Source organism: Saccostrea echinata, unplaced genomic scaffold (assembly GCF_033153115.1).
Source record: "Saccostrea echinata isolate AGI-Se365-2 ecotype Australia unplaced genomic scaffold, CSIRO_AGI_Sech_v1 ptg000041l, whole genome shotgun sequence".
Taxonomy (NCBI): domain Eukaryota; kingdom Metazoa; phylum Mollusca; class Bivalvia; order Ostreida; family Ostreidae; genus Saccostrea; species Saccostrea echinata.
The window spans coordinates 5,185,199-5,199,107 of NW_026889790.1; the positions used below are offsets into that span (position 1 = coordinate 5,185,199).

General features: G+C 32.8%; 1 protein-coding gene across 2 annotated transcripts; it reads right to left on the bottom strand.

The window, feature by feature from the left end:
- Positions 1-762: 762 nt before the first annotated feature.
- On the bottom strand, positions 763-13,897 carry LOC133200976 (S-phase kinase-associated protein 2-like). Of its 2 annotated transcripts, none has more exons than XM_061336788.1 (11): positions 13,770-13,897; positions 13,278-13,428; positions 11,460-11,595; positions 11,002-11,110; positions 9,739-9,853; positions 9,171-9,217; positions 7,577-7,711; positions 7,358-7,456; positions 2,562-2,689; positions 1,793-1,955; positions 763-1,390 (listed from the first exon to the last, which is right to left on the bottom strand). In XM_061336788.1, exons 1-11 carry the CDS (start codon positions 13,838-13,840, stop codon positions 1,195-1,197), a joined length of 1,350 nt encoding a protein of 449 aa, XP_061192772.1. In that variant the 5' UTR covers positions 13,841-13,897; the 3' UTR covers positions 763-1,194. The 2 variants fall into 2 exon arrangements, with proteins under 2 accessions (XP_061192772.1, XP_061192771.1); XM_061336787.1 differs by having other exon boundaries at positions 11,451-11,595.
- Between the last annotated feature and the right edge of the window lie 12 nt (positions 13,898-13,909).

Consider the following 13,909-nt stretch of genomic DNA (forward strand, 5'->3'; position numbering starts at 1 on the left):
TAAACTTTCTTACTGTATAAGCTATTTAACTACAGAGGTTATCATAGATATGGAAAGCACTAAACATTAAAAAATACAAAGCGCAGGATCATGCTATAGCAAAAACGGCAAAACCAACAAACAAACACACAGACAGACTAACTTGTTCTCTACAATGTAGAATCGTATAATGCATGAACAGTACACACCATGTCACATCATCGACACTTGACTTTCTCTCCTTTTATATTAACAATGTTATTTAATAACAAATAATTATATAAATTGAAACTGGATACAATCTTAAAATAAAACACACAATACCTTTAGATAACTATAACTTCAACTGCATCAATCATATAATACTTACAATAACTTACAATTTAAGGAGTAAAAGTGGAAAGAGAAGAGTTTTAAAATACCTTAATGTTAACTAGTGATCATCTATATAAAAAACACTGATGTTTATTCTTCAATAAACACAACGCAACATAAACATTGTACATTCTGCATACATGTACTTCATAATTATATACCATGAGTTGTATACTACATAAAATCAGCTTTTAAGAGAAATATTTTTTGCTGAAATAATAAAAAAAATTAGGACAAGATTAAAAATATCCTTGAGGATATGAAACAAGTCGGGTAGACATTGTAAAGCCAAAAATTCTCCCTCTTCTATTACTGTGGAATCATTTAATTTGTGGAATTCAATGTTTGTGTATAATCAAAATTTTACTTGTTTGTGTGGACGCTATATTGAGGGTAACTCGTTATATATAGAAGATTAATTGAACCAATACATTGACAATGTTATCGTTTGTGGGGATGTAAATTTGTAAGGATCACCCACAAAATCCAAGAGCATTGATACCCCATCAACAATGATGATTCCACAGTACATACTAACAAATATTGAAACAGTAAGTAAAAGTTAATACTTGTTTCTTTTTGATTCATCATGTAACAAATAATAAGTACAGCACACACTGACATTATGTTCTCATCAGATATTCTCCTGACATTTAAACAATGACCCAGTATATATGTCACTCTCAACAACCTAAAAAAACATCTATTTTTCTTCCATTTTAATTCACTTACACAAATTGAGAATTGAACAGATAGCTTTCTTTCCTGAGACATGCTGATATGTGTATTGACTATTTATTGCTGCTCTCTGAATTTGGCACTTGATTGAGTTATGGGTCGTCATACAGCATTGTCCCTTACCCTCAGGCCCCACAGAGAGGTCATTCTGATCCCCGTGGTGGGCCTCGCAATGTTGGAGAAGGGGTATCGATTCAGTTCCAGGTTCCTCATTTCATGTTTGAGATGTTCCATCGTTCCGTCACGGAACATTCCAAAGACCTCCACTTCAGACAGCCGTGGGTGACACGACAACTCTCTGTATTAGAGATATAACAAATTAGCCATAGTAAAAAGCAAGAAACAATTTACCTAAGCTCTACTTAGTCATTGGATATCAGGGCCCTGTTTCAAAATAGAACTTACGATTATGCCAAAAACTTAGCCAATTTTAAAATATAAATTAATTAGTTATTCTGTCAAAAAGAGCTTGCAAAAAAAAAGATCTTTCAAAATTCTTTTAAAAAAAAAATTACTACCATTTTAAAATTCATGTTAAGAAGAAATTTTATTCACAAAATTAACCCTAAATTATTTTGTAAAACTGGCCTAACCTGTACAGAGATGATCATTTTTTACCTGATGCTGTTACAGGGGAGTGTGAAACACCTGCTGAGAGCCAGGTATTGGAGATTGTTCAGGTGAGACATGATTTTTTTACCTGATGTTGTTACAGGGGAGTCTGTAACACCTGCTGAGAGCCAGGTATTGGAGATTGTTCAGGTGAGACATGATGTACGAGATGGACAGTCCAGTGATGACCGTGGAGTCCGAGAGATCAAGTTCTGTGAGGTCAGGACAGGTTCTAACCAGCTGTAGTACCTCTGTTCAGGAAATACAAACAATTCTACATATATACTCTACACACTACACATAATGCATGTGTAAAAAGCTAAAAACTTTAATGAAAAAAAAATAATCAAAAAAGCTTGACAGAACTTTCCTAGTCATGTTGGCATTGAAACTTGTGCAAGATATACATGTATTAAAAGAATATGTTTTGGAGACTTTAGAATTTTTTTCAGTGTGGAATAAATTTACGCTATGTACGTGGTCACAAAAAAGAGAAATTTGTCACAGTGTACTTACAGTACATATAAGAATATAATGGCTATACAAGAATTCCACGTAATTTTTTAACCTTGGATTGAACAGAAATTGTAATTCCACGGAATTATGACCCATAGAAAAAAAAGTATGTTTACAGTATATTCAGATTTATAAAATCCACCCCAGCAGCCCCTCATTTCTGGGGATGAGAATGTTCTCAAAATCCACTGAGGTTCAGATTTTAATCAGCATACATTTTAGCTTTGGATTATGATGTGTTCATCACGACCACTAAGACTTAGTTTGAGGCTGTTCTGTGTTTATTTTTTCCCTCATTTGTGATGTCTTCTCAAGTATCCAGATTGTTACAGAATATTTACCTTCATCTGTGATGTGTTCTCGACACCCACTTAGGTTCAGTTTTCGTACTGTGGGGGGAAGACATAAGGATAAGTAGGCCACAGTCTGCCTCTTCAGACCAGTCCAAGCTAAATTCAGGGAAGTTAACCTGAAATATAATCAAAGACAAGGGTCACAATAATACAATGATGATTCTGATCAGAATCACAGAGCGAAGGAAAATATTATAGTCTTTACATGTATAAACATCTGCTACTGTACATATCTCACTCAGGTAAAGCAAAGTGTGATGGAGCCATGGATGGAAGGATGGAAAAACAGAAGGATGGAAGGATGGACATGACAAACACTATAAGCCCCGACCATATTAATTGGGGCATAAAAATATTTGATTGACAGACATTTTTGAAAATCCTGACCTACCATAATCAGAAATTTATTTCAGACTTTATTGCCTTAGCAACCAATAAATAATTTCTTCTAAATAAAGTTACTTGCACTTTCTCTGTTATTTGATTACATTGCAACTTGTAATTCTTTCTGGGCATCACCAATAGAATTTTTCTCAAAAAAACAAACCATACATAGAATTTATTTTTTCATACAGGGACCTGGGATTGAAGCTATTTATTATGAAATATTAATACTAGTGATTTTTATGTTCTGTTTTTTCTTTGGTTATATATATCAGATATATATTAGATATATATGTATCTTTAGAAATTCATATTCATAAACCTGTTATAATTTTTTATATTACAAATGAGATATTAAAAGTACAGAGAGTCCTTTGTTGTTCCCATTTGTTTCCTCAGTATGAAAGCTTCAACAATTCACCATCAATGATGTGGGAGCATGAGTGGAAGTGACCGAAACTATAATATTCACTTTATTGCCTGTTCAAAGTTGCTCTGAATTTGTGAATGCTACTGATATTTCCATGAAAATGGCCTGTTTTAAACAGAAAAAAAAATTATAGCCATGTTTATGAACAGTGTTCGAAATTCAGAATTATTTTCTATGGGTCCAAAGGACCCACAGATAAAGGGACTACAGGAGTCTTTTCAGGGCAGCATATGCCCAAAAATAATACCATTAAATATTTTGGGAAAATAAACTTTTACGTATCGATGATCTTGGTAAGTTTATCGCTTCATATGAAATATGTCAATTTAATAAAGGGTATCTATAATTCGCAATTTGAAACGGTAAGATATTAATCGTCACACTGTCTTACTTGGTCATATATAACATTTAATGAGTTTAACATGTGTTATTATTACTGTAAACATACTTTTCCTCGGAATTATAATTTCTGTTTTAAAATCTGCGGGAAAAAAATTATGCAGGTTTCATAGATTGCCACAATATTTTGATAAAATGTAACCGCATACATATAACGTAACTTTATTCCATACAGAAAAAAAAATCAAATCGTGAGTATTTATTTAAAAGTATTTATGAAAAGAAAAATTTATATGATCTTGATAAAAATAACAAGTTTTACCCATCACAAGTCCAATTTGGTTTAAAGACGCTCATTAGATGCTCATTGGTTAATTTGTTTAATATAACCAATTAAAAATGTTAACATGCAGGAAAGATATAAAAGTTAATGTACAGTCCCTGAAACATTCTACTTTCCCACTTGAACGGTGAGCGAACGCTGAACGAACGGTGAACGAATGCAGAGCGAACGGTGAGTGAACGATGTGTGAACGCTGAACGCAACTTGGTGAACGATGTGTGAACGCTGAATGGTGAGTGAACGCAGAACGCGAACGGAGCGCAAACGCGAACGCAAAGTGAACGGTGAACGAATGGTGAACGCAAGATGAACGATTTATTCGGAATGCCTCTGATCTTTTCCTTGCATTGAAACTATTCTATTGTATTCTAATGTCAGGTGCCAAAAAATAAATAAATAAACAAATTAGTGAATAAATAAATAAAATATATAAATGCTACAAAATTGTCCTCAGAAATTAAAGACGATACATGCAAATTAAGTAAAACAAAGTTTGGTTTTTTTTTGTGTATGATGTTTAAATACAACTTTTTAATCACATGGTTTTTATTGCTGTAAAACATTGTAATTGTTACTGAACGCTGTAGTATAAAAGATGAAATTATTTTAGTTTGAAAATAAATATGTTTATTCTTATTTGATATAAAAAAAACATTACAAATAATAGAAAACTTCTGACTTATAGAATGAATTATAACGGTTGTAATATCCATTCATATATATTTCCGTGCCAAGGCCATTCCGTGTAAAATAATGAAAAAAAAAATTAATAAAGGTCTGTGGACATACTGCATAAATACACTCACATTTTAGATTTTTAATGCAATAATATTTTTATGAGTGATTTCTATTTTTTATGATGATTAAGCAAAACTTCTACTTGTACATGTACCTGTAGACATTTCCCCATGATTATACTCGGACAAGATTATACAAAGAGGCATACATATTCATGTTATTTGTTATAGATTAAAATTTCAGAACTTGATATTTAAGCAATTTGCTGTCATAGTTTTTATCAAGCAGACAAGAGAGAGAGAGAGATTCCGTTTTACCCCCCCCCCTTTCAGGCTTCACCAACTGTTGTACCGATATTTAACAAAAATTCTTCATTTTTTTCTAAATATATCAGGCAATGAAAGAAACTTTTTTTTTATCAACAAATCCATTTGTTTGACAGTCATACTCGTTTTTTTTTCCTGCTTCAAGTTCACACGAAGTCCACATGTTTGTCCTGTCAATCAAAATCATTAGATACTGTGCAGGTGTGAAAGTCTCGTCAAACGGAAGACGAAGTGCTAGTATCTCCAGCAAGTTTTAATTTTTTTTAAAAATCATTTCTAGATTTGATTCCAACATTTCTAAATAAATAAATAATTTAAATACATTGAGCATTATCGCTTCAATTTGAAACATACTCACTGCCAATTAAAAATACCACCGCCGACACATGTATATTTTGAACAACTATTGTTTAATGACCTTTTTAGATGCATTCTTTTTTGAGACTGAAATTTTTGTGGTACAAAACACTTTAACTCCTTTTTAAATGTTTATAAAATATACTGGTAATACTGACTAAGTAACCGATTTAGGAGAAGGGGGGGGGGGGGGGCTCTTAAACATATCAAATGGCAAACATATAAAGTTACAGTGAAGGAAGAATTTATTTTCTCTATAACTAGAGACTTTATATTATAATAGTAGAGAAAATCTGTAGTGTATTACATTTAAAATAAAGATTTTTATAACACACTATCAATTTAATTCGCTCCAAAGATATTTAATTAACAAGATATCCGCAGTACTATGTATAATTCTCAGCACTAGTTCTATCATGTATTTCTGTAGTAACTGAAAAAAAAAATGTGTTTAAATAAAAATAAATATTTTCTTAATTTTGCTGCAGTGTTAGAAATAAATATTTTTGTAATTTTGCTGCAGTTTGGATTAATCAACTAGGATGATTATCTCTCTATTAACGATTTGTCGTCTATAACATAACAACAAAATGTTGCAGTACTTGAAGTATCTATATATCGCCCGTAATTTCAATTAAATTTGTCAGCATCGTTCTACATAAATGTAGGAACATACTTATAACAACATTTATTTCCCAGAGTAGATTAATAAATAACCTTACAGCTAAGTTAGAATAATAAAAAAAAGATAATGTTAGAATATTGTGGATATATTTTCCAATGAGATGACTATTCTTTAAACACGATATGTTAATTAATAAATTAAAAATAACCGTAAATCCTTACTTACAAAAAGATAAGTCCTTTCACTTCGGAGTTCCGAATGACCCTGAAGACTGATCGATAAGTGAACGCTGAACGCAAGGTGAACACAAAGTGAACGAACGGAGAGCGAACGCTGAACGCTATGTGAACGGTGAACGCGAGCGCACAGTGAACGCAAAACTGTGAACGGAGAGCGAACGGTGAACGCACGCTGAACGAACGGTGAGCGAACGGAAAAATGGGAAAGTAGAACGTTTCAGGGACTGTAAATACATAAACCAATATACCTTAACATTAATCGCAACTTCTTAAGCCTTTCCAACAAGCGGCAAAGAAAAACAACGTTGTATTTTTCCAAGCTGCCGGAAAGATCTGAGAAGATGTGATTGACGTTAACTTATTTCCCGGCAAATCATCGTCGGCCCAAAATTATTTCAAGGACCCATTTAGTCATACTATTCACGAGTCCTTCAGTTTATACGTCGGCGCAGGACCGACGGGCCGACGCTAATTTCAAACACTGTTTATGAACCCAAACCCATGAATAGATGTAAATTATCCACTTAAACAACCCACCACTGATTTTTTTTCATAAGCACCCCATGGATAAAAGAGAATCTTTTGCCATCCAGGCACTGTATCAGGAAGATGTTTTATTGGAATAGTCCTAATATTTACACGATTTTCATGCATGTTACTTTTTGTCTCCTTCTCATGTTAAGAATTAGAATGATATTTGTACCAGTTTCATACAAAGGTCATACTAGTCACTTTTGCCTGGGTAAGCTAAACCGCTACAGATATGTAACAAAGATATAAATATTTTAATAGATTTTCTAATAAGGTTTTTTTTATGTTGTATTTTTTTTAAGAATTCAACATCTACAAATCCAGTGGGAATGGTCACTAGTTATGAAGTGGTCATTCCTCATACATCATAAAGTTTGTATTGTTCATTGATCTGACTAGTTCATAGAGAATTAAGATCCTTGGTAGAGACTAGTTCATACAGAGAATTAAGATCCTCAGTAGAGATCCCTACCTTCTACATCCAGAGAGGATGGCCGCCAGTCCTGATGTCGTCAGTCCCTCACACATACTAAGATTTAACACCTGTAGATTCTTGTTCTGGCCAAACAAACTTCAAAAACAAAAGAGCATTCATCAGTTTCAACATCATTTATCATATATCACAGATTAAAGCTAAATAACTGAAATATCCCCACCCCCAAGTCTGGGAGATTATGGCCTTGTGACTTACTGGGCGACATTATCATCTATCGTACAGAGCTCCAGACTGAGTTTCCTCAGATTTTGACAGGAGGAGAACAGGTGCCCCATCATAACAGTACTGGCTGATGACAGACTCAAATCAAGGTACTGTAGGGACTGGAACCTGTAAATATAACAGTAATGACTGATGACAGACTCAAATCAAGGTACTGTAGAGACTGGAACCTGTAAATGTAACAGTAATGACTGATGACAGACTCAAATCAAGGTACTGTAGAGACTGGAACCTGTAAATATAACAGTAATGACTGATGACAGACTCAAATCAAGGTACTGTAGAGACTGGAACCTGTAAATATAACAGTACTGACTGATGACAGTCCTGGGGTAAATTATAGTGGCCTTGACCTTTTCCATTAAGTCCTTGAAATGTAATACAGATATTTTTAAAAGTTCAGGATTTAAGGCTACATAAATTTAATTCTCTGGTACTCAGGCCAATTTTCTCCAAAATGGATGTGGGAGGGAGGCTTTTTTTAAAATCATGTTAATGGCGATAAAGTAGATGAGGGAGGTATTTTTTAAATACCCGACTTTTTTATAAAATAATGATAAAAATTCTTTGTTCATAGATATACTTTCCGTACTTTCCATGTCTGATCAATAGGCTTGCATTATCCATTGCTTATCAACGTGTGAACATTGTAGGCATTATCATCGAATTCACTTTGAAACGAAGTAGCCAAGTCTCTGAAAATGGCTACCGGAAACAATATTCGAGTGCTAAACTACGAGAAAATGAGGGCAGAACTTTTTTTTCCAAATTGGTCTCTGCATTTACCACCTTTTTATTTTATCAAAAATACAAAAAAATTTGGAATGCGGCTACCTCAAAACAGATGCAAGTGGGCCTGAGAACCCTACTTTCAATTTTATGTGGCCTAATAAAAAAAAAAACTAAAAAATTTAGTTATCAGGAAATGAATTTCCAATTCATGTCACTGTGTCCTTTTTTTTTAAAGGTTACAAAAATTTGGGTCAATTTATTAGCATCAGAGTTTACCTACAATGTTTAAGTAACAAAAGTAAATACAAGTTTTAAAATACATATACTCTTACCAGTCAGGAGTGTTACTTAAACAAGTAATGAAAAAGATTAGTTCAATGAGTAATCATTTAGAATTGACTAGAGTTACCCCCATTACAATATTTCTAAAATGAGCAATTTTTTGAAATTGGTCAAAATATATATCCAATAATTGCCTTTGGAAAAAATTTCTTACAGTAATTTTTCTAGAAACTTAGTATGGAGCAAGAGGAGCACTCATTTTTCAAATTATTGCCCAAATAAATGTCATACTTGTGGACAAAGCTTCATAGTAACAGGACACAATGTCATACTTAGAAGAAAAAAAAAGGTTCTGAACATGAAATGCACTTCAAAACAAGGTAGAAATGGGTCAGTATCCATCAATTTTCCCTTAACTTTTGAGTGATTTCCGACTGGTTCACTTCCTTGAACCACAACTGTAGTTTCAAACTTAACAGCAGTAAATTCAATCAAATTACTGCTTTAAGTAGTTTTTAATATTACATGTCAAGTAATGCCCCTGACTGCTTACCCGGATTTGTCTCCCTTCCAATATCTGTCAAACCCATCCTCTGTTATCTACAAAGAATAAAAGTCACAGGAATTAAAATTCTAATGCAACTTTTTTTTATGTGCATTTTGATTGGCTAATGCACTGATGTATGAGGCTGCTACACGAGCATTAACAAGAGTGAAAGCCTTCGATTGTGACATCATAATCGAACAATGCCAAAACACAACTTTTAATGACATATATCCTAGAACAAAACTCAATGAAATAACACGTAAACATGGAACAAAATGCATAAATTGCATTTGAATGGAAATAACTATCTTCTAATTTGTAATTTTCAACTGTTAATCTGATTTAAAAGTCACAAATAATTGAAAGATTGAATGTTATGTATGTTGTTAAGATTGCTCATTCACAAAATAAGACAAATTGGGCCTTGTTTCGTGAGTTGTCTAACTTTTCAATTAAATAGTTGAAATTACAGGTAAATTGGGATAGCAGGCAGGTCTGTGGTATCCAACCCTGAATATCCTCAATTACCTGCTTTTGGGGGAATTTGTTGATGTTGATCATATGTAGTACCTACCTCTGTTTTTGTCAGTCTGAGGACATTAACACCTCGGTGTAACAGTAGACCCAGACAGCTGGTATTCACTCTTTTGTTGGCCAGATCAATCCTTTTCCATAAAGATTTATCTCCACTGAAAATCAGGAAAATGTCCAAACAAATCCATTTGTTGTACATATTCAAAACTTCTACAAAAATCTTACTTGTAGTTGATAACTTCAAAATCTGAACCTATAACATTCTTATCAAATAAAACTGACAAATCAGATTTTATACTCTTGTTTTTTATACATATGTGCAAATCAGGAATTTGTCCCTGATAGGTAACAAAGAACTATGTAATATGCTTACAAGTATCCATGTGAAAATAAAATGGTATGGACCCAAATTTCCTCTAATACGAACATGAAGGTATAATTCAATCACTGACACATTTTGAAATAAAAAGTTTCCAGGTATTACTACAGGTGTATCAATCAATACAACAAAATTAATTTGATTTTGAGTCTACACCACAATTGTTTTTGTCATTTGGAAAAGTGGCTGCCTTATAGCTTATAGCATATTTTGAATTGGAAATTAACTTCTACTCTCACTAACATCAGTATTTAAACATATATATAGAAAAAAATGTTTCTGCTTTTCAGGCTGAAAAAAAATTAGGGTAGGTAGGTTGGCATTTTTTTCCTGGTCTTCTTTTAACAAAACATCTAATACTGTTTACAAAAGAAATAATGCTTTAAAATATTTCTGTAACTTAAATTTTTAGAAGAAATTTTTAAACATTGGACTAAGGGTGCAATGATAAACCGTTTGACAGTATATCACGGTATATTTAAGTTAACAAAATTTTATTTTAATTATTATAAAAAAAATATGAACATTTTGTATAACCCTGTCAAGTTTAAAAAAAATATGATGACAAACTTGAAAGACTTTTTAACCTTGTTATGTATCGTGATACGTATCGTATCGTAAACTGAATACTGTGATACGTATCGTATCGTGAGGTTAGTGTATCATTGCACCCCTACATTGGACAAGAACTGACATTTCATATCTTCAATGAAAAAAACATTAAAAAATTTGGGTCAATGCTATAAATTAGGGTTGGTTGGAAAAGCGGTAACAAACATTTTTTATTCCTAGGCCTTAATAATTTATTTCTAAAAAATTCTAATGAATAAAAATTTCCTAATTATTGATCAACAGACAATAAATTCCTTAGTGCAAGGAACCAGACCCTTTTCCCAAAATGGTGTGGAAAATCCTTGGACTTACACAACACGATTCCAGCGGCGACAAACTCGAGCACATTTGGCAAGTGTAAATTTTGGTAACCAGTGAAAAATACGCAGAATCATTTCATCTGACAAGTGACTGACATAATCTGTACGTGAAAAATAAAGAGTGTCAAACATGTCAACATTGGAATTTCTGAAGGAGTTAAGAACAAGTGATAAGTGCACATGGTACACATCTTTTGATCTGTGTTAGCTACACTGCAACTTATGGTATCCATACAGGGTTATCCCTAAGAATTAAAATAGCAGGGGACATTAAAAATGTAGAAGGGGGTCTGGGGTTCCTCCCTAAACAGGGGGATGAGGGGAAAACCAGAGTAACCTGGGGATTACGTCATTAAAGGCGGGAAAATTCCCTGGTCCCTGGTCTCAGGGACAACCCTGCCATACCATTGTTTCAGATTTGCATGATTATTGCATTCAGACTTTTCAAACCTGCATCATCTTTTAGGATTTCCAGATGATTTGTAGGTATATTCTCCTCACACTTCTCCTGTTTTGAAGCTTGTGTTACAGTTCTCGTTAGAGATGGTGTGTTGTCTCTCTGGCTGTTCTGTAGTACTCGAGGGGCCTACAGTTATATGATACAATTATATGATACAGTTAATGATACAGTTATATGATACAACCCTCAAACAGTATATACATTATTAATCCCAGCTATTTATAGAGTATCAAGGCTGAATTTGGATTATTTTTTCTTTGTTTGATCGTTAATTCATAATACACCTCTACTTGAAACAAAAAGCTCTCCCTTACTTCCATTCCTGCAAATGCATACAAGATTGTTATACATGTACAATGTAAAATACTTATTTTATTCCTCAAAGCAATATAAAACCCTCTTCTTTTTTTTAATTTACAATAAAACACAAAATAGTTTGTTTTTTAATTCAACTCTATCTCATAACAAAATTTACAAAAGTAATTTCAATTTAAGTTTTCTTTCCAAAAGTCATTGTAACTAAGCAAATAATTTAAAATCAAAGTTGAAAAAAAAAACACTTCAAAGAAATGGGTAGTACACTCAGTTAGTAAATTATACATGTAATTCCTGAAAAATCATGATTTTTCACAACTACAGGATTTCCTTTACACTTTTCAGGGTTCAACACTAACTTTTTTACCTTGGTGGACCGCAGGTCCACTAGTCAAAAATTATTGGTGGACCTTCACAAATGTTTGAATTAATGAATGAATTCATACACAAGGCATGAAACTAACTTATGTATCCAGTCCAGTCAGACTAATAAAGTATAAGTTTAACGAGTCAACAGAAACAAATCATTTAGTCAGGAGTTTTCAGCAATATTCCGAAACATTTTTTCAATATTTAAAAAGAACACAATCTGCATCTTCAAACAATTTGTTATTTTAATTCAATATTTATTTACAATGGTAAAAACCTGCATTTATTTCGCTTCCAACGGTAGATAAAATTTAAAATCCCAATAATCAGATAATTGAGTTGTTTATATATACAAGTGAATTTTTCTTGTATCTCTAGCTAGAACAATTTTTTACTATGATGCAAAACTGACAAAAGTCTATGCATTTATTAATTAATTTTTTAAAATTATTATTATTCAAATAAACTGTGATCATGATTCTTTTATGTGATAATATGTATAGCAGAAAAAAAACAAGAACTGCTGATAATGTGTTCATAAAATATAAATCGTGCCTGTCTGAACATTTAAAAAAAATAAACAATGCATAAATGCAGCTGTCAATAATTTCTAATTATCGCCAATTCTGTCCATCAGTGTGCGTTCAGGCATGAAGTGATTTCCTGTTACCCAGTGTACATTTTCACACCTTTCTGTGCATTAAACAAACAAAGGACAGACTGACTAATTTGGCACAAATTTTACATGCTTCTTTTTCAAGGTCCGTGTTGAATGTTCTTGCATCTCAACGTTACTGTTATTGTAGTCATCAAAAATTACATGTAAAATATATACTTAGTCGCTAGGTTCCCCTGATTACCTTAAACAAATTTTACCATATTTATTTCTTGTAAAATACAAATATGTTGAATTAATCGTTTGATTTATGGATGTTGATTTATAGAAAAAAAATGGAACTTTATCGCGTTTCTTAAATACAATGTTTAAATTTTTAAGTGGACCGACGGTCCACCTAGTACAGAACATTTGGTGGACCTTCCAATTTTTTGGTGGACTCAGGCCGCCGGTCCACCGTTAGTGTCGAACCCTGCCTTTGGTGACTTTATGTCTTTTCTACTTGTACCTGTAATAACAGTGATTCATTGGCTGTACTGGTGACACTTGGTGTGATTTCCAAGTTCTCGGAGTCTGAACTACCACTCTCCGACAACAAGTCACACCCCAAATCAGCAAATGTGTACTCCTTCTTCGGGCGGATTTTAACATTTGCTCTCCTGCAATATATATATTAAAAAAAAAATTAATGCTTTACTCACTCTAATGGCAGATGATTTGAACAATAAACGTTTAAATTACTTACAACAGTACAAATTTTGCATTGTGAGTTTCACAGTTAAACATGTTTAAACCAATGAAATGAATGAATTCATGAGAACTAAACATATTTGAACATTCATTAAAAAAGTTTTATCGATCTCTTTTTTTTATCTAACTGAATAATATCGGTTAGACAATCAGACAACTTTTTTACGTTGCAGTTCTGCTACTACATTGCCCATAATCCAAACTTAAGGATTTTTTATAGCCTTTTTACGTTGAAAAAAGCTTCACACACTTCTTGCTCTGTGGAATGTTTTCTTTCTCCGATCGAAAATGTCTTGATCTTTTGGTCCCTGAGTTCACCATCTTTCAAGAAATTTGATTTTAGCGCCAATGGTGTTAAAAAGGGCGCTAAGTAACTCGTTCCTGTTTGTG